General features: G+C 37.0%; 1 protein-coding gene across 2 annotated transcripts; it reads left to right on the forward strand.

Moving 5' to 3' along the window:
• The first annotated feature begins 1,034 nt into the window (after window positions 1-1,034).
• On the forward strand, window positions 1,035-23,462 carry LOC129248567 (ras-related protein Rab-9B). Of its 2 annotated transcripts, XM_054888165.1 has the most exons (4): window positions 1,035-1,129; window positions 1,373-1,625; window positions 22,321-22,515; window positions 22,588-23,462. In XM_054888165.1, the coding sequence occupies exons 2-4, from the start codon at window positions 1,434-1,436 to the stop codon at window positions 22,990-22,992; spliced, it is 792 nt and encodes a 263-aa protein (XP_054744140.1). In that variant the 5' UTR covers window positions 1,035-1,129; window positions 1,373-1,433; the 3' UTR covers window positions 22,993-23,462. The 2 variants fall into 2 exon arrangements, with proteins under 2 accessions (XP_054744140.1, XP_054744139.1); XM_054888164.1 differs by having other exon boundaries at window positions 1,046-1,625.
• The last annotated feature ends 595 nt before the right edge of the window (window positions 23,463-24,057 follow it).

A 24,057-nucleotide genomic window follows, 5' to 3' on the forward strand; every position in this document is an offset into this window, starting at 1 on the left:
AACGAACTATGTGGATTCCTGCAGACGGCCACAGGTGGTGTAGAAGAAATCTATTCAACTTCAAGAAGTATTTTAGTTGGTATACAGACAACTCTTTTATTTATTTGTAAAAACCAACTTAACTAAAGCATTTCTATGACGAATTTTTATTTTCAATTCTAATTAAATATCTGCCGAAGTGAAATTGAGATTCTCCAATTAGCAAAGACTGCAACCATTCATATCAGTCCAATAAGAGAGGGATAAATGTTTCCCGTACTTCAGTAATGAACGATAGCATAAGAATTGCTTTGAAAAAGGCTGCCTATGTACCTAAAAATTATATATTTTGTTGGTAAAACAAAGCTTGGTCCTTTTTTATACCAACCTCATTACCTTGCTAATAACAACGAGCCTCAACTGTGATAATTACAACCCAATAACAAATTGCAAATTTGTCTTGTTTCTTGTTTATTTATATAAGTAAAATAATTAGAAATAATTAAAAGCTCAAGCACTGGCAACTTCCACTTGTTATGATTTACTTAAAAGTAGTTTGCGCAGAATTATAATTTTATACAAAAGTGATAACAAACAAGTTATGGGTACTTCTACCCAAACGGGCAAGAGCCAATTTTAAGCGCAATCGAAGTCCCACATTCCAACTAACATAAATAAAAGCGTTCAATTTTGCAGGATTAAACTTATTTTCAAAATTAAGCTTACTTGAAATTTAAATAAAAAATGAAAGTTTAATATTATAGTTTTATAGAAGTCGTTGCAATTCGGTCTGATGAAATAAATATTCACTAATATTAGAAAGCTATTATATAATATATGTAGCATAATATTGCTAAAAATATTTCAAGCAAACCAATTACAGATTATATTTTAGTTGTTGCAACCCTGTACGAAGTGCACAGCTGTTTTTATCTCTCCAAATAGAAAATATTCTATCAAGGCGAATCCACACAGCTATGAATTCGCCTCGCCTTCTACAATAAAAACACCAACTATGAAATCAGTAACAACAAGTGGAGAAACTTTTGATATTTCTCCACTTGCTTTATTCGCTATCTTGTGTTGGAAGATATAGGTGAAAATAAAAATACACAACGGCATTTGTATTAAAATCTAAGTAATTAAAATGGTAAAAAGAAATAAATTGGTTTAAATATAACAAATAAGTTAGATATAGATACAGTTCCAAGACAAAGCTAAATAAAAAAAAAGATTAACGTACGTTCAGTGTATCGTATGTTCTTGTGAGCGATCAGGTGGAACGGTAGCAACAACAAAATAAGTGTAGTCGAAAACTACTTGTTCGCAAGTGCATTTATGTAAAGAATTTTAAAATCTTCAATTAAATTGATAAATAAGTACCTTTATCCAGTGCTATTCAGCCATCGCCAGTAGTTGAACGGATACACAATAACAGAAATATAGCTATCAACATGACGAATATGCGTCCACCGAACAAAACCATCCTCTTAAAAGTAGTTATACTGGGGGATGGTGGCGTAGGAAAATCCTGTCTGATGAATCGCTTTGTTTCCAATCGTTATGACGAAAACAACTTTCACACAATTGGCGTTGAATTCATGAATAAAAATATTGATGTAGATGGCGAAAAATATACATTACAGGTAAGTGTAGGGCAGGCCAAATATTATTTTTTTTTGCATTATTTTGCATGAAGTCAAGGGTTTGGTTTGGGGGAAAAAATGAGCGAGAGGGATTTGTTTGTTGTTGTTTTTTTTTATTTATTATTTATTTTTTGCTTGAATTATTAAATGCTTGTGAAAGCGTTGAACAGGAAACTTCGGTGGCATTGAGCGTCAGGCAAAAGTCAAAAGCCTAACTACGCCTTCTAGTTATTGACATAGTGGACTCGAACTAGTAAAGTAAGAAGCTCGCGATTGCGTTCGTGCAACTTACTATTATAAATGTGTAGTATATTCAATAATCATATTATACTGAGGAAAAACAATTGTAAGGTTGTCTTGCCATGAAATGTTTATGTAAGTTATTAAAGCTGTGCGGAACGGAAAAAAAATGAGTTCCAAAGTAAACAAAGGAATTACTTTGTTTATTCAGTGAAACCTTTGGAGAGAATGGCGTATAGTGTCAGCGATATGAACTTTGAAGAGAAGGAAAGACTCTTGGGCATAAATGTTTACATATCGCGCCGGATGTTATGTATACAGCAAAGTGTGATTTTGAAGTCAACTAATTTCTGCTGAAACCACTTAAGCCAAAATATGTTAGTTGTGAGCAAAATAAAAATAAAAAAGCATGCGGAACTGCCTTCTAAACCACACGCTCTGCAGTACACTAATCACCCACCGTGGGCAGTTAGCAAAAAATCCTTTATCAGAATTAGTAGCTTCTTTACGGAAAGAAAATACTCCAAACACCGTTTACAGGGCCATGTTCTCTGAATCAATCGCATATTATAAATTTAACGGTTGGCAGTTGGTTTTTACTGAATACTGACAGGTCCAAAGAATCCCACACTGTTTGCGCAGTGGTAAAGGAAAATCAGGAAGCTATCACATATGGCCCTCTATTTTCATTATGCTCGATTTTCACCGCTGAAGCAATCGCTATATTCCAAGCCATTCAGTACTGCGCCAAAAGCAAGTGTAAACACATAATTTGCTCCGTTTCCACGTCAGCCGGTTCTACTTAACCGGAACGACCCGGATTTATATCCGGCTAAGGACTGCCACTTCAGCAGCATTCCTTGTATACTCACGGGGAATGTTTATGCTGCTACAACAACAACAAGAACAACATAATTTGCTCCGACAGTTGGTCCTGTTTCCAAGTCATGCAAAACCACCTCAAGTCAAGCAAAATCATCTACTGTATTAAAAACATACTCATTTCCCTTCGGAGTAATATCAAAATCATGTGGGATACCTGGGCACTCTGTCATCCAGGGTAACATACTGGCCGATACAATTGCCTAGGACATTTCCTTTACACCAGCAATCAAAGCCGAAGTTATCCTACCCGGCGACATATACCGACTTATTCCCGACAGCATTCCCCGTATGTAAGTATGGGAAATGTTTATGCTGCTACAACAACAACAACAACAACCGACTTATTCATGAACAGAGGCAAACAAAATTACTTCGTGAATGGTCGTATTTTAAACACCATTATTCGAACATTAACCCCAAACGCACAAAACTTGCCTATCCATCATGGGTACCCACCAACCACATTACCTCATACACTCGACTCCGTATTGGGCACACCATAATAACTAGCGCACACTTATTACAGGTTAGTTTATCCAATACCTGCCCCTTCTGCCAATCCACAGCCAGTGTACATCACCTACTGGTATCCTGCCCAGATCTTGCTTCTCAAAGGCATCACCACTTCAACAACAGAGATCCGCTTCATCCTAAAAAAATTTAGACATTTCTAAAGGACACCGGAGTAGGTCGGTACTCCGTCGTATCTGTTCCAACACACATCGCCAGCCATCCGAAAGCCTCTGCTGCTGGCGTTGCGTTTGTTTGAGTTTACTAAGAGTTTAATCACCTACCCTGTCAGAAATCATAACAGATTAACGAAACCAACGCAAGACTGAGTCTTGTCGAGGCACTACGCTCCTGAGGGGAGTGAACAAGGAAAAAAAATTATTTTATTACTATTCCGGTTTTTGCATAAAATTTTTGTTTTCTGGGCGAAAAACTGGTACAAGTTTATTTTCCATCGAATCAAGTGCCATAAAAGAAAGGAACTATACATTACCTTTCTTGGTACCAATGCCGGTTTCGCTGCCGCGCATTTGCATACATTATTTTTTTCTGATCTCTTTGTCGATGTTAATCGGTCCAGATAAAAAGATAGATATTTTATGAGGTTGCACTCCGACCGCAGTGTTTTTTGTGCTCTCTACTCATCACAGTACTTCATTCAGTTCTTATTAAACTCAGGATAGACTCAGTACTAAGTATATTTGCCAATTGGGGTCTGAATTTCGGTTACGGTTGGTTACGCGTCAACGCGTGGTAAACAGATCAGACTGATCAGAAAGGTCACCGAAATGTAAATGCCTCTGATATAGACACTTTACACAATACTGCTTTTGCTGAAATAAACTCTAATACCTTTTTTATTTATTACATTACGATCTATTCACGAGCCTGGCTCGACATATTCATATTTGGGCCAAAATTTGCATCACGAGTCAGACTCGTTAAAGCACAGCAAGGGGTTAAATTCAGCAAACCGCTATCACCGTTGTCTTTCTAGCCCCGGCACTGTCCAGTCCGCAAACATCACACATTTTTAGCAGCCTGCGAAGCATTTTTGCCTTTTTACTGTGTAAAAATTTTACTGTGTAAAAAGAAAATTTGTTTAATATGTAAAAAATGTATAGTAGTATTAAATTTTTCTTTAATTAACAAAACGCTTCATTCTTACTATTTATTACAATTCATTTTATTTCACACTTTTCGCTCTTACTCGTATTGCTATAGTTATGCCAAATAGTTTCAGTTCTATAATTAAAAATTTATTGCTCTCAGTTGATCGCGCGAACATAGGGAACAATTATTCATATTTAATTAATGCAGGCAGCCATTTAGTTTTACTTGATGATTACGTTTAATACTTATTTTGTAGTGGATTTTATTTATTTTATACAATAGTTACTAATACAATCGCGAAAAAATTCATTATCAAAATTAATTATAAATGTACATACTTACATATGTATGCGTACGCGTTTGTGTATCTATTTTCTACGCCTTTTTGTGAACATTAGTTAGTTTAAAGTGAGAAATGTTTTCCGAAAAAATACGCTGCTCCTCTATTATCAATTTTCTACTCGAGTTGCTTCACGTAAGCTGTCCTTATCAACTAAATCTCCTGTCACTCTTAAAGCTATTACTCCTACATACATACCATACATACATATGCACATAAGCGAAAACCTATCTAAATATTTTGACTTTGCAATTTAAATATTGGCGCTCGTGATGTGTATGCGTGTTTGAAGCTAAAATAGCGCTGCATTTGAAGCGATAATATTAGGGTAATTTTGCTTTACTGATTATGAAAATAATAACAGATTTCCCGGATTGGCTCTTTTCTCTTTGAAATGAAAGAAGTATTGCTTTCATATTGAGTGCATAGCATACAAATAAGTAACCAAAATTAAGCAAAGGAAAGCATTAGGTTAGTAAATAAATATTGTACGAGGTGTGTCCCAATAGTATGTGGACTTCAAGATTAGCGGGAAAGTACATTCGATTTTCTATTTTTTTATTTTGTTGCGTTGGTACTCATGTCCTGGTCATACATACATAAGCTTACAGTTTTTACAGCTATTTTCCGCTATGGAAAAAAAAACAAAATTATCACATAATCTGAAATTTTTGGTCAAAAATAACACCATAGACTGGCCTCTACCACCGTACACCTTTAGCGATTGCACTTCGTCGGACCCGAAGAGATGTGCGACCTACTTTAGCCGGCGATTTAAGGAGACAGATACCTGTAAACGGCCATATTTTCCCTGATTTTCATTAAAATTATTTAAAATGAAGAAGTCAATATATTTTTTTCAATATTGGCATACAGTTTATTTATACATTAAAATAATGTATTTTTTTTTTTTTTATTTTAATCATTTAAAATTGAAGGTCGCAGAGGGGCTTCTCTATCGGCGGGCATTGTAGCATCGGCGTCAGTGACTTGAATACAAAATACCAAAATTTTTTTTTCATTTATTAATGTCATAATTTCTCTATGAATTAAACAAAACTGGAAAAAAATTCGCGAAATTAAAAAAAATGGGGGGAAAAAAACATTCGCGGAATAAAATGCTTAAAAAATGAATGTTGGGGCGAATTTTCCTACTATTTTTGCTTCGAAAAAATTAATTTTGCGAAAAATTTTTGAAAACTTGTAAATTCACATAGAAAGTAATGTCATAAAAAAGATGTGTGCAAAATTTCAGGGAGATCGGTCAATAACTTTTCGAGTTATCGTGTACGCCAATTCGAAAAATATAGTTTTGAGAAAAACGCGTCTAAAGTCGGCAACCTAACTATAGTATACCTCTCCCAACGCTCGAACGCAAAGAATAGAGGCGTCACGGTTGATGATCTATAATATAAGAAATACTTAAATTTACGTTCTAAAATTTTTTGAGATATTCTTAAAGGAAATTTTACAGGTATCTGTCCACTTAAATTGCATTATCCGGTCGACAGGCCCAAACTGTCGAACAACAGTGTGCCACTTACTCTCTCCAGCGAGAAGGTGAGACAGGTAGCCATCGCTAAAATAAAGGCTTCTAAAGTCATTGGCCCTGACGAACATAACATGCTCGTGCTGAAAAACCTGGGTCCTTTTGGAGTGGGATATGTATCTTCCAAGTGTATTCAACTTGTTGTTGTTGTTGTAGTTGCAAAAACATTTCCCATACATGTACGGGGAGTGCTGTTAGAGTGACAGTTCTTAGCCTGATACATAGTAAATCCGGGTCGATCCGGTAACGTAGAACCGTAGGGGGAACAGGTAATTAACTTGTCTGAACACCCTCATAATTCCTGACAAGTAGAAATCAGGGAAAGTGGCGCCACTACTGAAACCTGGGAAACCCACCAGCCAAGTCTTATCGCCCGATAACTCTCGTTTCCCTAGTAGTGAAGACTCTTTAGGCGCTCCTACTTCCACTCTACGCGAAACACCTGACCCCGGCTACACATCAGCACAGGTTCCGCAGAGTGTACAGCACTCACCGCCATGAACACCCAAATTAACCGCGAGCTTAACCAAAACCGCTCGTGAGAGAGGGCTGTCGTAGTGGCGCTGGACCTGAAGAACGCTTTCGCCACAGTCAGCCACTCCACGCTGCATTCGTCGGTCATCTTTTGAGCCCAAAACTCAAAACAATCTGTCGAAACAGTACGTTTTCCAGGTTTACCGTTAGATGAGTTAGACGATGGCGACCGGTAACTACATTGCACAGACAGGGCTTAGTAAGCTGTAGCAGCTGCATACGTGAGTACGGCTTACCTTAACGACTTTTTTTGTTCCCAAAATAGAAAATATCTACGAAATTCTGGAGATTTGCGAAATTCAAGCACATACCAAAGCTCTTTTTGGTCAGAGCTTTGAAGAAAGCGTTTTTTTTATTATATCCAAGATGGGATTGTTTCGAAGTAGACGAAGTAGATATTGATGAATAAATAAATATTTTTTAACACACCCTTTGTGAATAATATTAAATTTTTGTTCAGGGCAATCCTTTTGTAAGCCCTAGCAGAAAACTGCCATCGTATGGAGATCCCAATGACTTTGAAATTCACTATCGCTGTATTTTTCGATAAGCTTATAATATTTCAATAAAATCACAGAAAACGTCTCACAAGTAAGTAATTATCAATATTGTCAAATATGTACTTACAACGCAGCGTTGGTGATCCACTCAACACCCCTATTTAAAGGTATCGTTTTTAAATGAAGTAAAACGATGTCATTTAGGATCTCCTTCTAAAATAGAGACAAAAATGTTGAGATAAATACGTTTGAATACGGAATCTAAAAATAATGTTCACATACCTCGCAATATATAAAAAAGATTATGACTATATGATTTGTTGGCCCTTAAGCCCTTTATGTTACAGTCGGTCAGTATTAAAAACAACGCTCCACATATGGCGTAAGCTTGGAAGCACTTAAAAGTAAAAAAAAATAAATAATTGGCGCAAACACTTTTGTTAGATGCTTGACCGAGCTCCTTCTTCTATAGGGTGGGCCATGTAAAATTTGCTTTTTGAATCGGCTATAAAAAAAAACTAGTCAATATTTTTTCAAACTTTTTTTTTATTTTGAAGATTGACCATTGTCATTTATGAATGAAAAATAATATCGTTGAAATGACTGTCACGACTGGCTTTACAGTAGGCCATTCGATCAACCCAATTTGTAAGCACATTTTCGATTGTTTGGGCTCCAATTTCATGAATGGCAACTTCGATTTCGTGTTTTGAAGCATCAATCGTCTCTGGATGGTTCGCATAGCATTTGTCCTTAACGGCTCCCCACAAAAAATAGTCCAACGGGCTTAAATCACAGCTCCGAGGCGGCCAATTGATATCGGAATTCAAAAACGGTAGCCAAAAGTTCAAGTGTAACTTTGGCAGTGTGACAAGTTGCACCGTCCAGTTGAAACCAAATGTCGTCCATGTCATCCTCTTCAATTTTTGGAAACAAAAACTCGTTGAGCATGTCACGGTAACGCTCGCCATTTGCTGTAACCGCGGAAAAAGAAGAAGACTCACCACTTTGGAAATGGATTTGCAATATTTCCCAATTTTGTTCAAACGTATAGCGTCCCGTTCGTAAATGTCAAACCTTTAAGTAAATTATGAACACATTTGACATTTCATTTATGTTACCATTCTCAAAAAAATAGGTGGTTCAAAAAGCAAACGCTATATGGCCCACCCTGTATTTGTGGCGTGCGTCTTGATGTTCCACAAATGAAGGAACCTACAGTTTAAAGCCGAACTGCAAACGGCAGATATATTTCTTATGAGGAGCTCTTTCATTGCAGAAATACACTCGGAGTTTTGCCATTGCCTACCGAGAAGCGACCTCTATTAGAAACAACTTTCTATATAATTTTGTTGTTTCATGCACGGAGATTCGAACCGACGCACTAACCAATTCGGCTACGGCGGCACTTAATGAGTATTAAAAACTTGCCTAATATAAGAAAAGATAACTATCAACGTTAAAAATAGTGAGTTATACCAGCTTCATGAAATATAAGCGCTAAACGTTAGCAGGTAGCGAATAGTGTAAATAAGCAAATATTGGCAGCGCCTCAATTTTTTTTTTTCTTGTTCACTCCTCTTGGGAGCATAGGGCCTCGGCAAAACTCAGTCTTGCGTTGGTTTCGTGAATCTATTTTGATTTCTGACAAGGTAGGTGATTAGCCTCCCGCTACCAGTCCTAAGTAGTGGGAATGCGCACCTGTCGTTGCTTAGGAACAACGCCTTCTTACTGCTAGGAGCGCCAACTGTGTTTCACATTTTTCTAGCAGAAGGATTTCGCTAAATTTCGCCGCTATTACCGCGATCGCCCGCTTCCTCTTGCTGGCGTCACTGATACAATGCCACTGATTTCGCTTTTTTTAGCAGTCACAATGCAAATAATGCGCTGATTATTGTGTGGGAGTAAGGATGGAAAAGATAAGTTTTTGGGGTTGAGAAATGAATTTTTTATACCAGTTTAATGAGGTATAACCATTATCACTAGTGGCGAAACTTGCTCGGTAACTTTGCTGCCGCTTTCACATGCAAATTCTTCGTCAAGTGAGCCGAGTAAAGAGATAGCGAGCAGGCAAGTGACGAATCGATGGCGGTTTATGTTAACAAAAACGTATTTGAACGGCTACTGAGATAACGGAATTTATTTTCTTCCTTCATAATTTATAACTTTTCCCCTAAATCATTTTTAAATTTTTTGAAAACAAATAAAAGTAAAACTTAAGATATTCCATTTTAAGTTTTGATATTTTTATAATTTTTGTAATTAGGCTTCCATTAAAATGTTGAGGAAAACGAAAATTCCGGCAATTCTTATTAATCACACATTCTGCACTAGGGTAATCCAGTCTACTGCTACATTTTCCACTTAATTTTTTGCCTAAACATTTCGCTTTAATTTTCTATAAATAAATAATCAAAAGTGTGCATGCGATGAAGTGGCATAAATGTTATTTATATGTACGCACGTCAAGCATCCATTGCTTGAAATTTCACACAGAAAGTCATGATATTCTAAAAGGGGTATTTATTGTTAATAAGTAAATCCATATTAATAGAAAAAGGCACTTGTGGGGATTCAACTTGAATGAACTATTTTTCAACTTATTAGAAGCAGTCACGTTTTTATAAGTTTTTTTTTATACGTATTACTTTGATTTTACTGGTTAATTGCTTTTTTTATATTTTATGCAATTTTTTGCATTTCTATATTTACAGTGACTGTCGCTGAGAATCGTACATTGAAAAATAGCGATAACGATTATGAGTTTCAGTGACAAAAAAAATATATGAATCGTAGTTCCAAGCAATTTCCTTTATTTTGAGATCGTGGCATGGTGCTAGGGTGGTTTATTATAAAAAAAATCATATTTCAAAATGGGCATTGAAGATTAAAGTCGCAAATTAAAAAAAAAACTTACTAAAAATTTAAAAAAATTTAAACGTAAAATGCGTGAATGTGAATCTAAAATGTTTTAAATTTGCTTATCAAAATTGTAAAATTAGCATACGAAAAAAAAAATTAATTCTAGAAAAATGTATTTAAAATTTTTGAGCTGGTGACAGATTTTGGAAATTTGGAAAATATGTATTTTAACTTGCATGTCAAAATTTAAGAAACTATTATAGGTACTCAAAAACAAAAAAACCAAAAAATTGCAGAAACTGTCGTATACAATTTTTGAAGATTTGAAACGATTTTTTGATTAATTTTTGAATCAATTTTTTTTTGTAGTTTTTTTTTAAGTTTATATACAATCTTGGGGATTTTTTAATTTGGGAAGATAGTTAATTTGCACATCAAAATTACAAAACTGCATACTCATAAACCAAAAATTGCAGAAACTGTCGTTTTTGGTTCAAAGATTTTAAATAAATGTTGGGTGTTTCTTTAAAAGCGTGTAAAACGGAAACGAAAAAAAAAAATATTCTTCTTTTCAGTATTTTATTTTTTGATCCATTGTTAAAAAATAAAATTTTTTTTGGCCATACGAGGTTCGTTCAAAAAGTTGTCAGTTGTCATCAAAAAATGGTCTTCACATAGACAATGAACACAGATATAGCGAGTACCACCGATTTTGATGAAATAAATATTAAATGACGTAGAATTGATGCCGTTATCATGCGAACTACGATCATTCGGGGAAAAAAATTTTTTGGATTTTGAATCTTTAAAGTAAAAAAAAGGTCAAGAAACGGTTTTTCATCTATGAACGTCCGCCATTTTGTGATTTTGTTCGTTTTTTTAAGATTGTAGTTCACACGATAACGATAGTTCATACTGAACAAAAAGTTTTTGTATTTTAGATTTCAGACACCTGTGAGTCCCGGAATCCGTGTCGCCAGCGACATACCTTTTTTGAAAGATTTGACACGATTTTTTTTAAGTTTGAAATTTTGTCGATTTTTTTTATAGCTATTTTTTTAAGTTAGTGACTTTAATGGTTTTTTAGAAAAATGAACTTTTTTTTAAATAATTAATAAACTAGCCTAGCACCCTTGCGCAATCTCAGAAGAAAGTAAATTCATGCAAATTCGTTATGATGAAATTTAATCTATATTAAGTAATTGGGGAAAATATTTTAAAGCGTCGTTTAAATTATATATTTTTATTTGAATAAATCAGAAAATTTCCTTACGCGTGAGGTGGCTACGTACAGTACCCACAGTTGCCTTTATGATAAGCAGAGATTATCCAAATCACACACATAACCCTAGAATCTCAATCACATTTTTGCTCCCACTATTCTAGCTTTTATATTTTTATTTAAAATATACCATTAGGTTAAACTTTTACGATTAAATATAGGGAGTAAATTCACACCTGCTTATGCTAAAACTATATCCGATCCCGTGCTGGCATACCTCAAATATTTGTATGGCGATACAATTTATGCTTCTGTGGATTTGAACCAACGCATGAGTCAAATGACTAGATTCATTTTTCTGAATTTAAAATTTTGGGTTTTTTCCTCTTAAAAGTGAGTATACCTAGGCATCGATACCATACAATTTTTGGTCTCTTGGTAACCCTAGTTTATGTGGGCACCAGCTGAAGTTAACGGACGTTTTACCATGGTTTCATTAGTTATCAGTGCAAGTTAGTTTTATCAGATTCATCGAAACATGCTTTTGTGGAAATAGAATACATCAAATCTTGGGGAAAGCAAGATGTTTATTTTTTTAATTTGCTTTCATTAAAAGATTACCTTTTTTTTCTTTAAAAAAGTACGAATTAAATCGGGCCATTAATAGATTTTTATGCAATTGTCTTTTGAAAAGACCGTCCGAAGTCAGACAGATGGCACTAAAGATGCGTATTGATGTTATGTTTAGCTAGTAGCATCTCTTGGAAGTACACACACCAAGTTTTAGCCAGATCGGTCTATTTTTGTTGTTGTTGTTGTAGCAGTTAACTTTGCCCAGTCAGTGTAGTGTAAATCACCAGGCGTCTTCGTCTAGCTCATCTAAAGGTAGGCCCAGAAAGCATGCTGTTTCGACAGGTTGGGTCCAATGGGAGAGGGGTGTTAGATGAGGCATGTGAAAAGGTGGTAAGTGTCATTCGAGGTGTCGGGGTCAATTATGGATAGGTAGGAGTTTAACCTGCCTGCTGTAAACTAAATTATTTTTTTTTGTTTGGCATTCGCTTGATCCATTCCATATTTTCCATCCAGTAGTTGTGGTCGCAAAGTTAGAGGAAATAGGATTCCAACTCGGTTCATATCCCCCCTATTCTCCATTCTTGACTCCCTCGGATCCCTCGGACTACTATTTGTTCCTCAATTTGAAGAAGTGGCAGTCGGAAAAAAAAATTTTATTCAAACAAGGAGATGATTGCAGAAACTAATGTTTTTTTCAGATTTTGATAAATCCTAGGGGGGAAGTCCATGTAGAATTCATTTTTTCATCGGTCATTTTTTTAACATATTTTTAAAGGTGATAAAATAATTATATTATTTTGAAGCTTTAACACAACTTTATTTAACCTTTAGAGAGTACAAACAATTTGTTTTTTAATTTTTTTTTTCAAAATGGCAGCCCAGGATCATTTCTTGTCGGCTGCTTACGGCGCGAGGTCCCAAACTGCTTTATTTATTACTCTTAATCTATCGATCTGAAACCAAAAAATTAAATTGTTTTTTTTTTATAACATATTAACGGAAAGGATGAGCCCATAAAATTAAAAAACAAGTATAAAATTAATTATAAAATACGCCTTTGAAAAAAAGTCAGAATTTAGGGCTATTTTATTGACATTTTTAACCCCCAAAAAGTAATTTATCAATGCGAAATATCTGAAATTTTAGGTTTATCCTTCCGATAATAATGTACAGAAAGACCTTACCAAACTTGAAACAAATCGGTCGATAACTTTTTGAGTTACAACACGAGTAGTTTTTGAAAATACAGTTTCGAGATAAATGAGTTAAAAGTTTGAGGTACAGGAGCACGCGGACCGCTCTCTATCTAGTTAATGGGTTATAGAAGCTATAATACTGGGCATTTTCGTATAAAAATTTCACAGTATATTCTTAAAAATATCGAAATATCGAAAAAAATTGATTTTTTGAAAATTTTACATGGACTTCCCCCCTTAAAAGAAGTCTATGGCGAAATGAAAAAGGTTTACCCAAACAATTAAGTAGTTTTTACATTTTCAAGACTTTTCAAACGACCCGCCTACATTTATTTACTATTGCGGGACTATTTTTTTTAGAAACAAAATATTGATTTTTATATTGAGAATTTATGTACGTCCTAAACATAAGCCTAATCGGACTATAGATATGATTTTGCAAATATTTAGACTCCAGCGCCACCTAGCGGATGCAAATAAGCTTACAAAACATTCCTGACACACCTGCAACGACGCACCGAAATATCTTTGTAACCAGTAATTAAAACTAAATTTAAAAAACACACAAAAAAAAGTGGTTGTACGATTTTTAGTAACACTCACTGTAGACATTTGTGTACTTAAGAATCACTAGTGACTGCTATTAGTTTGCATTAAAAACGACAATCATTTGTCGCGTCGATATTCGTCGTGCCTTTTTCCTGAGAAAATTAGTAGAGTTTAATAACACAAACAAACAAAACATTAGTTCGTCGGGTCGCTGCCTTTTATGTTCTCAAATGCTTGAGTATTCGCGAATAGCGATATCCGATCGGCAGACACTGATCTGACCCACAAATACCGGCGTCAAATTGTACATGCATATGTGTGTATGCACATATGTAGATATGTGTGGCTATTTGTTATGCCGGCAATTTCGTATTCTATTACCGCGTAATTGTTGCCGTTCGTTTGCAATTACAATACCGAATACAGTTGTTACTTTTTTGTTGTTATTGCTTCTTAATTATGGTGCTTACATTGTTTCTTTCACGATTGAGTGTGCTTTTCATAGTTAACCCTCTGTTCGGCAGTTGAAGCTGGTGGAGCCTTTTTTGATTTAAATTTCGAATAAAATTTATTACTAATTAAATTATCTTAATGAAATTTCGTGTAAGTTTGGTTAGGTTGAAAGAGATGGAATAGGGATAGTAGTTCTTCTCTTCTCTATGCCCAACGCTCATGGAAACGGTGGTTACCACACTTTTTCCTGCCCGGGAGGCAATCACTTATGATATAGACGATGATCATCAATCCACTCCACAAAGGAGGTTCTAGCTTCATTAGATCGCATCAAGGACAATAAGACACCGTGGCTGAATTGAGTACCAAGCATCGCCCTCCAAACAGCTCTCAAAGCGAGGCCAAACGTGTTCGCCAACTTGTTTCACAACTGCCTCCTGGAAGGCGCATTCCCTGACATTGGAAAAAGCAGCGATTAGTGGTCCTGCTAAAGCCGGGAAAGCAACCAGAGCAACCATCATAGTATCTACCACTTTATATGTTAGATACAATCGGCAAAATGTTGGAGCGAATAGTGTGTAACAGAATACAGTACTTCTTGGAAAAGCCTGATGGGCTCTCTCCCAACCAGTTTGGGATACCATAACCATGGTAATGAGTATAGCCACAACATGCAGGAGCTGGAGATCTGGCAACTACTGTGCAATGGTAACACCAGACATAAAAAATGCATTCAACTCTGCGAGCTGGAACCTGACAATAGCCGCGCTCGCAGCATTTAAAGCTCCAGCGTACTTACAGGCGACTATTTCAACAGTAGGCATCTGCTTTACGACACGGAGGCTGGCGTTGGTGGTGTGCCGCAAAGTTCGGTACTTCAACGCTATGGAACGCCATGTACGACAGCGTGTTAAAATGGCCCTTCCCACAGAAGCAACACTTGTTGGGTGCGCTGATGATATCGCATTTCGAGCCATTGACAGCCATATGTTATTAGCTGCAAAAATGGAACGTGCAGCGCAGAAAACGGAAGTAGTCTTGCTAAGCAAACGGAGAGCACACGAGGAGATCATGATCACGGTGGGCGAGCGCTTCATAAGATCTCAGCCGCACTTAAAGTATCTAGCAGTCATCATTGACTCAAGATTAACGTTCAAGGATCATTGTGAGGCAGTCAGCAAAAAAGCGCAGCTAGTACACAGTGCACTTTCAAGCCTGATACCAAATATAGGAGGATCCCGGGAAGAAAAACGACAGCTGCCTTCAATATTATATAGCGCCGATCTGGGTAAATGTGGTATATTCCAGACCGGATATTTCAATTTTTCAATAAGTTTGCTTTCTAGGTACTGGGTCAAATTGGTTTTACAGAATATGATCTGGCAATCTTTCAAAACAAGATGTATCAATTTCCCTTACAGGCCCAGAGTGCTTTTACGGTTTGGTCAAAGGAGGAGGAAAAAACTCATATGATAATATAAGCGTATAATCTACATGGTTTGAACTAGCGCAAAGCACGGATCGTACATTATCACACACCTCGGAGTTCCCAGCTCTGATTCCCGTTTCCGATTTGGTGTGGTTTGCTGCCGCACGCATCAGTGGGTTAAATCTTTTCACACCAACGAATCAATGCCGTCGTTAATGAAGTGAGCTATTGATTCGGGCCTTTTTTGCTCTCCACTTCATTACTAATTGTGCAATAAGCGCTAGGTACGCCTAAGAAGTCAATGCGTTAGCAACTACCGAATAGATGAAGCAACTGATATAAGCACTGGAAAAGAGTTGCCTAAAAGTACATCTATTTGGAAGTACCCAATGTATTAGTAACACTGCATTCATGCAGGGCAACTTTTATTGCTTCAAGTAAAGAGTGTGATGCTCGTGCTCTGTTAACACTCTTGTGTTCTCGTTCTTCTCAATGTCGTTGGCTGCAAACTAAAAACTAACAACTGCAGGTATGTGAACACAACAGGCTGCACCGAAAGAGAATTCGCACTGTTGAAGCAACAAAAGTCTTTCTGTCTAAACACGTTCTAATGAAACTCTCTTCAAATGGAGTTGGCATCATTGAAAATAGTGAGTTATGCCGGCTTCATGAAATATAAGGCCTCTTCTTTTCATGAAAGCGTTAGTAAGTGGCGAGTATATGAGTTGATTGTAAAATATTGAGTTATACCAGTTCAATGAGGCATAACCATACCCGCTAGTGGCGTATCCTGCTCAATAAATTTGTTGTTGCTTTCACAAGCAAACTCTAAGCTAAGTGAGCCGAGTAGAGACATAGCGAGCAGAGAAATGGCGAATCGAAGACGGCTATTTTTGTTCATGCTTTCGGGGTTATTTGAAGTGACCAATATAGATTCGCGTCACTGGCTATACTTAAAGATAAATGGAGGAGGAAGGATGTTCAAAAATTCCTACGAGCAACAGGAACGCCAAATTTGAGTTTTGAAAAACAAAAAAAAACCTGTCTTGCCTTCGTTATAGGGTTAAAATGCACAAAACATATAAAAAATCAAGGAGAATTTTGAGCCAATTCAAACTTGCACTTTATTGTGTAAAATTTAATGCAAGCCCAAGGTTTTTAATTGCGCTATTTCTTTGTTTTTTTTTTTTAATAAAAAGTTTGAAGATTTAATCCTTATGGCCTATATTATAAAGGGTTTTCCAATAACAGGTGTTACAGGTGAATGGATTGCGCTATCGAGAAATGATTAACGATTTTTTATGGCCGGAATTGGATGGTATTGATCTGGACAACGTTTATTTTCAACAAGACGGTGCTACTTGCCACACAAGCAACAAAACATTGATCTTTTAAGGGAAAAGTTTCCGGACCGTGTTATTTCTCGAAGAGGTCATCACAATTGGCCACTGAGATTTTGTGATTTAACACCTTGTGACTTTTTTCTTTGGGGCCACGTGAAAGAGAAGGTCTACGCCAAAAGCAAAGGGTCGATTCAAGACCTTAAAGGTGGAATTCGTAAGGCTATCGAGAACATAGTGCACCCATTTTTTGCTTGTGGAAAATTTCATGAAAAGGATATTGTCCTGTAAGCGTCGTCGTAGTGGTCATTTGCCTGATGTTATTTTCTACTATTAACGGTATACCTTCCTCTTTATAATGGAACAAACATCTGATCATTTACATATATTAAAAAATAGCATTTTTCTTTGAATATCAAAATATATTAACACCTCTTATTGGAAAACCCTTTAGAATGAGTTATATTTGCACAAAAAAATTTAAATTAAGAAATATATAAATTAATAGTCAAAACTTATCAGCGAGGTATACATATCCAAGTTTCATACCCATAACAAAGCGGACCGGTTTTTTGTTGGTTGAATATAAGAAAATTTGCAAATCGTAGGTGTGTTCATATAAGGAAGAAATATCAGCATTTGAGACTGAGAAATACACTAATTTATTTGACCTTTAAAAATCACATAACAGCTCAGAGTTATTTTAATTACTATTTTAAGAATTTATTTAGCATTTTCTATTGAATAGACTCCCGCATAATTTCAGTTTGCACTAAAACGCATACATACACTAGAGCATACCTACATGCATAGGTAAATATGTGAGAATGACAACTTGCAACGTGACTGAATGATTTCCTAGAGCTGTCGATTACACTAAATTAAATGCAAAATTTAATGTCCATTACAATTAATTATCTAACAGCAAGCAATTAATAGTTTCAACTATTCCGAAAAAAATGTATACATACATATGTATATAAAGGGTCTTTGGAAAGACGCGCCTAGATGTGGTTTTGAAATAAAAAATTTAAAAATTTAGCTTCTTCCAAGTTTCCTATTTTTTTTATTCAAAATACGGCTATTAACATTTGCATGTGAAAAATTACATCATTTAAGTGTCCACTATGAGCACGTTTACAGGTTGTCATACGCGAATTAAAAATTTCAAGGCCTCGCTCACACAATATCGCAATGAGTTCAGCAAACCCACTTCGAATGTTGGGTTTCATCTCTGGAATCGTTGTTGACTTATTCACATAACACATGGACTGGAAAGGCACTAGTTTTATTGCATTCACCTCTTTTTCAGTTAGTACTAACCTTCAAAAGACAGCTGTTAAAATTGCATAGTATTTTATTCATTAGTTCGGAAGTTATTGTGCTAAGAGTGACGCTACTTTTGTTATTTGCAAACCAATGGATCAAAAAAAATTTCGTGTTACCCTGCTTCTTGATGGGAAAGAATATCGTTCAAGCGAAGCAATGGCTTGAAAAGTGTTATGGTGACTCCGCTCTACCAGAAACAACAATAAAATGATGGTTTGCAGACTTCAAACGTGGGCGTAAACACACCGATGATGCACAACGCAGTGAAAGCCCAAATGAAGCGGCAACACCAGAAAACACCAAAAAAATCCACAAAATCGTTTTGAATGATCGAAAAGTGAAGTTGCGTGAGTTAGCTGGCATCATAAAGATATCAAAAGAATGAGTTGGCTTTATGTTGCATGAGCATTTGGCTATGAAAAAGCTCTGTTCAAAGAGAGTGCCGTGTTTGCTCATTTTCAAGACAACGCACCTTAGTGCATTAAGTCAATCCAAAGCATGGAAAACTACATGAATTGAACTTTGAATTGCTCTGACATCCTTGGTATTCCCCAGATTTGGTTGCCAGCGACCACTGGATGTGCGTAGACCTAAAAAAATGCTCGCCGATAAGAAATTTCGCTCGAATGAAGAGGTTATCGCTGAAGCTGAGGCCTATTTTGAGGCAAAAGATAAATCGTTTTACAAAAATGGTATTAAAATGATAGATCGGCGCTGGAATGATGGCGTTGTTCTTGATGGAAATTACGTTGATGAATAAAGCAAATATTGAACAAAAACAAAAACGTGTTTTCTTTGATAGGCCCGGGACTTTTGCGCATGTGTTAGACTTTACTTTTGAAAAATCTCCACGAAAATTAGTCTAGTGGAGTTAGAGCGTATGATCTATATAAGTGGCCAGTTTATGTCACTCTTACGTGAGAACCGACCGAGAAACTTGGATTGGTATAATGCAATGTTCTCCCGTGTTGTGTGACTTGTGTCTCCATTCTGCTGAAAATAAAGATCATCAATGTCTATTCCTTCAACCTTATGCCACAAAAGATCTTCAATCAGTTGTTTACAGCAATGTCCATTGACAATAATAGCTCGTTCCCACGACAGTCGTTGTGCGTTGTACGTTGCCGGAACATCCCGGATTTATATCCGGCAAAGGACTGTCACTCCAGCAACATTCCTCGTACATGTATAGGAAATGCTTATGCTGCTACAACAACAATAGCAACAGTAAGACCTCTTTTATTTCATTTTTTTCTAACTTCGAGGAAAGACGGACCAATTATTCCGCCAGCCCCAAAACCACACCAAACCAACTTTGGTGGATGTATTGATTTTTTTGAAATTATTCGACGTTTTCTTCTCCCTAGATGCGGCAATTCTATTTGTTGACAAATCCAGCCAGGTTGAAATGAACTTTATCACTCACGATGATTTTGCGTGGAAAATCATGAAATGCAGTCGATTCTTGAATGCCTAATTGTTAAGAACGTCGAGATATCGGATATCGAGTTTGAAGGTTGTTCAGCAACACTTTGCGCTACAGCAGCAATATTCTCAAGAGAACGTCCAGTTTTTCGTCTGCCAGTCCTTTTTCTATTTTGGGTAGAACCAGTTTCTTGAAATTTTTTCACCAACCTATTTTCACAAAAAAAAAAATAGCTATTGTATTTTTGCAATATGTTGCTCTCAAAGATCGACCATTTTCATGATAAGTTTCAATAATTTTCATGCGCTTTTCTAACGTGTAAAAATGTGCATCTGTCTACTTGACAAATTCTTTTTGCAGAAAACCTTGCAGCGAAATCTGCAGGAAGACTGAAAGTCCTAAACGAACTCTCATACAGGACCAATAGACATGGCTCAATAAACCGGAACAATATAGTTAACATTGACTATTATATAGCTCCGGTTTTTAAAGAGGAAAAAAGGTTCAAGATTACTCTCGAAAGGAGTAAAAGGATGGCGTAAGGGTTCTATCTCCAAACGCAATACACTAAATGTTCGTTTTACGTTTCTAAAATGATTAGTGGATTAGGCGCTGGGATACACTGTCCAAAGTCAGGTCTAAGGAAGTCGTATAAGCTTCCAGGTCACTGCAGTGTATTTCAGGCTGAGGTTTTCGCAGTTGAAAAGGCAGCAGACCGAGCTTGTGATACCACAAGGACCAACTCCAAGGTTAATTTTTACATACATAACCAGGTAGCCATTAAAGCAATTACATCGTTTAGTATAACGTCCAAGATCGAAATAACAAAGTCAAGACGAATATTATAAATAGAACGAGCTAAACGAAAATTTAGGGTAATGCTAACACGAAAAGATAGCAGAACTATGATAGACGTACGGGCTGCACATAACCCAGTAGCAACGTATGCTTATAAAATAGGAATCTCGGATAGCGAGGAATGCAGGGGGCAGGGCTCAAGGGAAACTGTACAATATCCCCTTTGTGGATGACCTGCGTTATTCAAAACACGCTAAAAATATATCTGCGGCCACCATAGTTTGATTTATTGAAAGATCTCTCAGCAGTAATTTCGAAATGTCTCCTTAAATTCGCAATAGTAAGAGGCTCCACGCGGGTGGACCATTTCAAAACACATAATGAGCTCCATCTGGTATCACTATAAACCGAACCGGTCTATAGAGAGATAAATTGATACTTTATGAGGTTTGCAGTTTAGCCTAACGGTCTTTTGTGTTCTCTACTCTTCATAGTACCTCATCCAGACCCAGCTGCCTTGCTAAACTCAAGATGGAGTTTGGTTGGATTGAGCGTATGTGCCTTTCTTCTGGCTGCAATTGGCCAAGATGCCTCAACCTTCGCCGAACTATAGCGCTGCATTGCAGTCTCCTGAGGTTGGCCGCCGAAATGACAAGGATCAGTAGACCATACTCCGATCCTGTGCAGATGGCTACGCATTCTCAGTTTATCCTTGCGGAGGGTTATGAGTTTTTTAAACCTCTTTTGGTTGTACCCTCCCAGTAAGGAGGATACACCCAGCGTAGCCCCAAAGTTTGGTGCCAGCAAACCTCGCTTAGCCCTAGCTCTTCACTCCTAAGCTTCTCCTTGATGATGTGTTTTCCCATAGCAAGGAAGAGCTCGGTTTCTCTTAAAGGCGAGGCCGCAATATCTCTCGTAGTTATACCGCTGTGTCCTGGGATCCAAATTAGTCAGATGCAATTGTGTGTTCTTAGTAGATTAAGTTTCTCGATCCACTCAAGGACCAGTGGGGATTTGATCTTTCTAGAACGATAGGGCCATGAATGCCGCCTGACTGTCACTCAGAATGGCAATTCGCTTATTCCGGAAATTTCTGTTTAAGTCTATCTCTGCACATAGACAAATGGCATACGCCTCTTCTTGGAAGATGCTTGGAAAGCTGCCCGTAAATTCCAACGCCTATGACTTCTGGGGTCTTCGGGCCATCTGTGTACCAGTGCAGGGTACACTCCTGGAGTTTCTTTTCAAATACAGGTCTACTCCAGTTCAACTTATCGTTGAGTTCAATTCTGAACTTTTTTTCAAATTTGATGACTTTAGTGATATCATCTCTGGATAGCTGGGTAAGTCTGAGCTGCTCCCTCAGCATTGCTATGTTTTTAGATGACATCATTTTTCCTGTCCCTGGTAATATTCAGCAGGGTACGCTTGGCTGATTGCTGAATAACTATCATATATGAAGCGGTGTCAGCTCAAGCATCATCTCCATCGCAGCTATAGGGCAGAACCGTATCGCTCCCGTGATGCACACGCATGCGAAGCGCTGTCCGCACCGTCGAGAGAGTAACTCTCGATGTCCAAGCGACCGGTCCATGTGGTCAGAATTCTTGAGCTACAGCCACAAGATTTTCCTGTTAGACGTTTGCAAGTCATGAGAGGCTTTGTTGCTTTGGACAAGGTTGCGTCAACATGCGTCTTCCAATTAAGCTTGGCATCCAGAACAACGCCAGGATACTTAACTTTGCTGACCAAGCCAATAGCACCCTTATTAGTATCGGAAATACAAATTTAAGTTTTGGCTTTTCACTACTCAATTTTGACAATTTTCGTTTCATCCTTTCCTCTAGATTTGGGATACTGCTGGTCAGGAGCGATTTCGCGCACTTCGCACACCCTTCTATCGTGGCTCTGACGTTTGCATGCTGTGCTATGCCGTCGACGATCGCGATAGTTTTCGTGGGCTGAAACAATGGCGTAGTGAATTTCTCAACTATGCCGATGTGAAGGTGGACAAATTCCCCTTTATTGTGGTTGGCAATAAGGTGAGCGAATGTTGAACTTTTTGTTTTTGTAAGTATTTATCAATTTATTTCATATTTTGTATATACATTTAGCTTGATATGGCGCCAAAATACCGTCAAGTTAACTACGAAGAAGTGGAGCAATGGTGCAGCGACAATGGCATTAGTAGTCTCATTGAAACATCATCGAAAGCGGCGAGCAACGTAACCGATGCATTTGTGTTGGCCGTACGTCAGTGGAAACATATGGAGCGCATAGCCGAAATTGAATTACGTCAACAAGGCGATACTATCGATCTAACACGCAGCATACGCTTAGCACAGAATCGTTTTTGCTGCACTGGCGGCGGTGGTGGTAGTGGTGGCAGCACAACATCCGCAGAGGCCGAATTGGAGGATGAGTCTATGCGCAGTGATAGCCGTCCGTCGCCACTACGTTTTGGCAAGCGATCTACGGCGGCGAGCAGACAGTCGGAAGCAACGAATTTTCAACTTTAAATACAAAAATTATTTTTGACGCATGGCAAATCAAGTTCGTTTTGTTTAATTTATGTTTTTTTTTGTATTTGTCTGACGAACAAATACGAGTGCGAGTAGATGTATTTATGTGTATGTAGCTGGTTTGAAACCAGTAAACCAGCAAAGAAGACGAAAAACAATGTATCTGATAGACTACACCAAAGGCAGCTAGAAATGTTGTTGCGAGACGGTAGCGAATGAATCAAAAAGGGATGTTTAACTTTATGTGTAATTCTAAAATTAAAACAATACAAAAACCAACAACAACTAAATGTATATTATAAGCAACTAAGAGAGAAAAAGTTAATGTAAAAAATGCACAAATTGTTTTGAACAATTTATATCGCGAAACGTATATTACTCATACAAAATGTTGTACACATTTGAAATGGCAATACAATCACCCATATACGTACAATATATTGCACATTATGTAGGTGTGTGTGTGCGTGCAACAATATTCCATTTATCTACAATTATATAATTATAGCTTAGGTTAAATATTTTGCATTGCAGCAGCCGAATTGAGTATTATCTACATTTTTTATTGCTTTTATTTGGTTTTTATAAACACACAACGCTTTTATGTTATTATGAATGCACAATAATTGTGGAATTAATATTATAAAATAATAATAGAAACCTCGAAATCAAGAAATTAAGCCGAATTAGATTGTGCTGGAGAACAACAAACGAAAGTGTAGAAAACACAGCTTGCCCAGTTAAGTTTCTCGATATCCAATTGACATTCCGGTAGATTATTAAGAATTATAGCATTTTTAAAATTGATAAAGGGTGTTTTTTTTTAGCTGCATAAGAACTATCCATATCGATAACTATGATTTGACAGCTGAGATTGACAAACTGTAGGTTAACATTTCTGTTTAGTAATGGCCTAGACAGGCAGCGGCGTTAATCGGGATTACCGGCGCAGTTAATTCTGATAAAAATTGTAGTGTGACAGAGGGTTGTTACGCGTATTAGTGAATAGCTGATTTGCTTATTGAAAGTAGGTAGGTATAGGTAGGTCTGGTGGCTGCCAAA

This window comes from Anastrepha obliqua, chromosome 5, assembly GCF_027943255.1.
Source record: "Anastrepha obliqua isolate idAnaObli1 chromosome 5, idAnaObli1_1.0, whole genome shotgun sequence".
NCBI classification, from domain to species: domain Eukaryota; kingdom Metazoa; phylum Arthropoda; class Insecta; order Diptera; family Tephritidae; genus Anastrepha; species Anastrepha obliqua.

What these genes read in the sequence shown, in the direction of transcription:
- LOC129248567 (XM_054888165.1), top strand. Translation starts at nt 1,434, where the DNA reads ATGACGAATATGCGTCCACCGAACAAAACCATCCTCTTAAAAGTAGTT. An exon ending in GCGAAAAATATACATTACAG is followed by an intron (nt 1,626 to 22,320) that starts GTAAGTGTAGGG and finishes CCTTTCCTCTAG; the next exon opens with ATTTGGGATACTGCTGGTCA. An exon ending in TTATTGTGGTTGGCAATAAG is followed by an intron (nt 22,516 to 22,587) that starts GTGAGCGAATGT and finishes ATATACATTTAG; the next exon opens with CTTGATATGGCGCCAAAATA.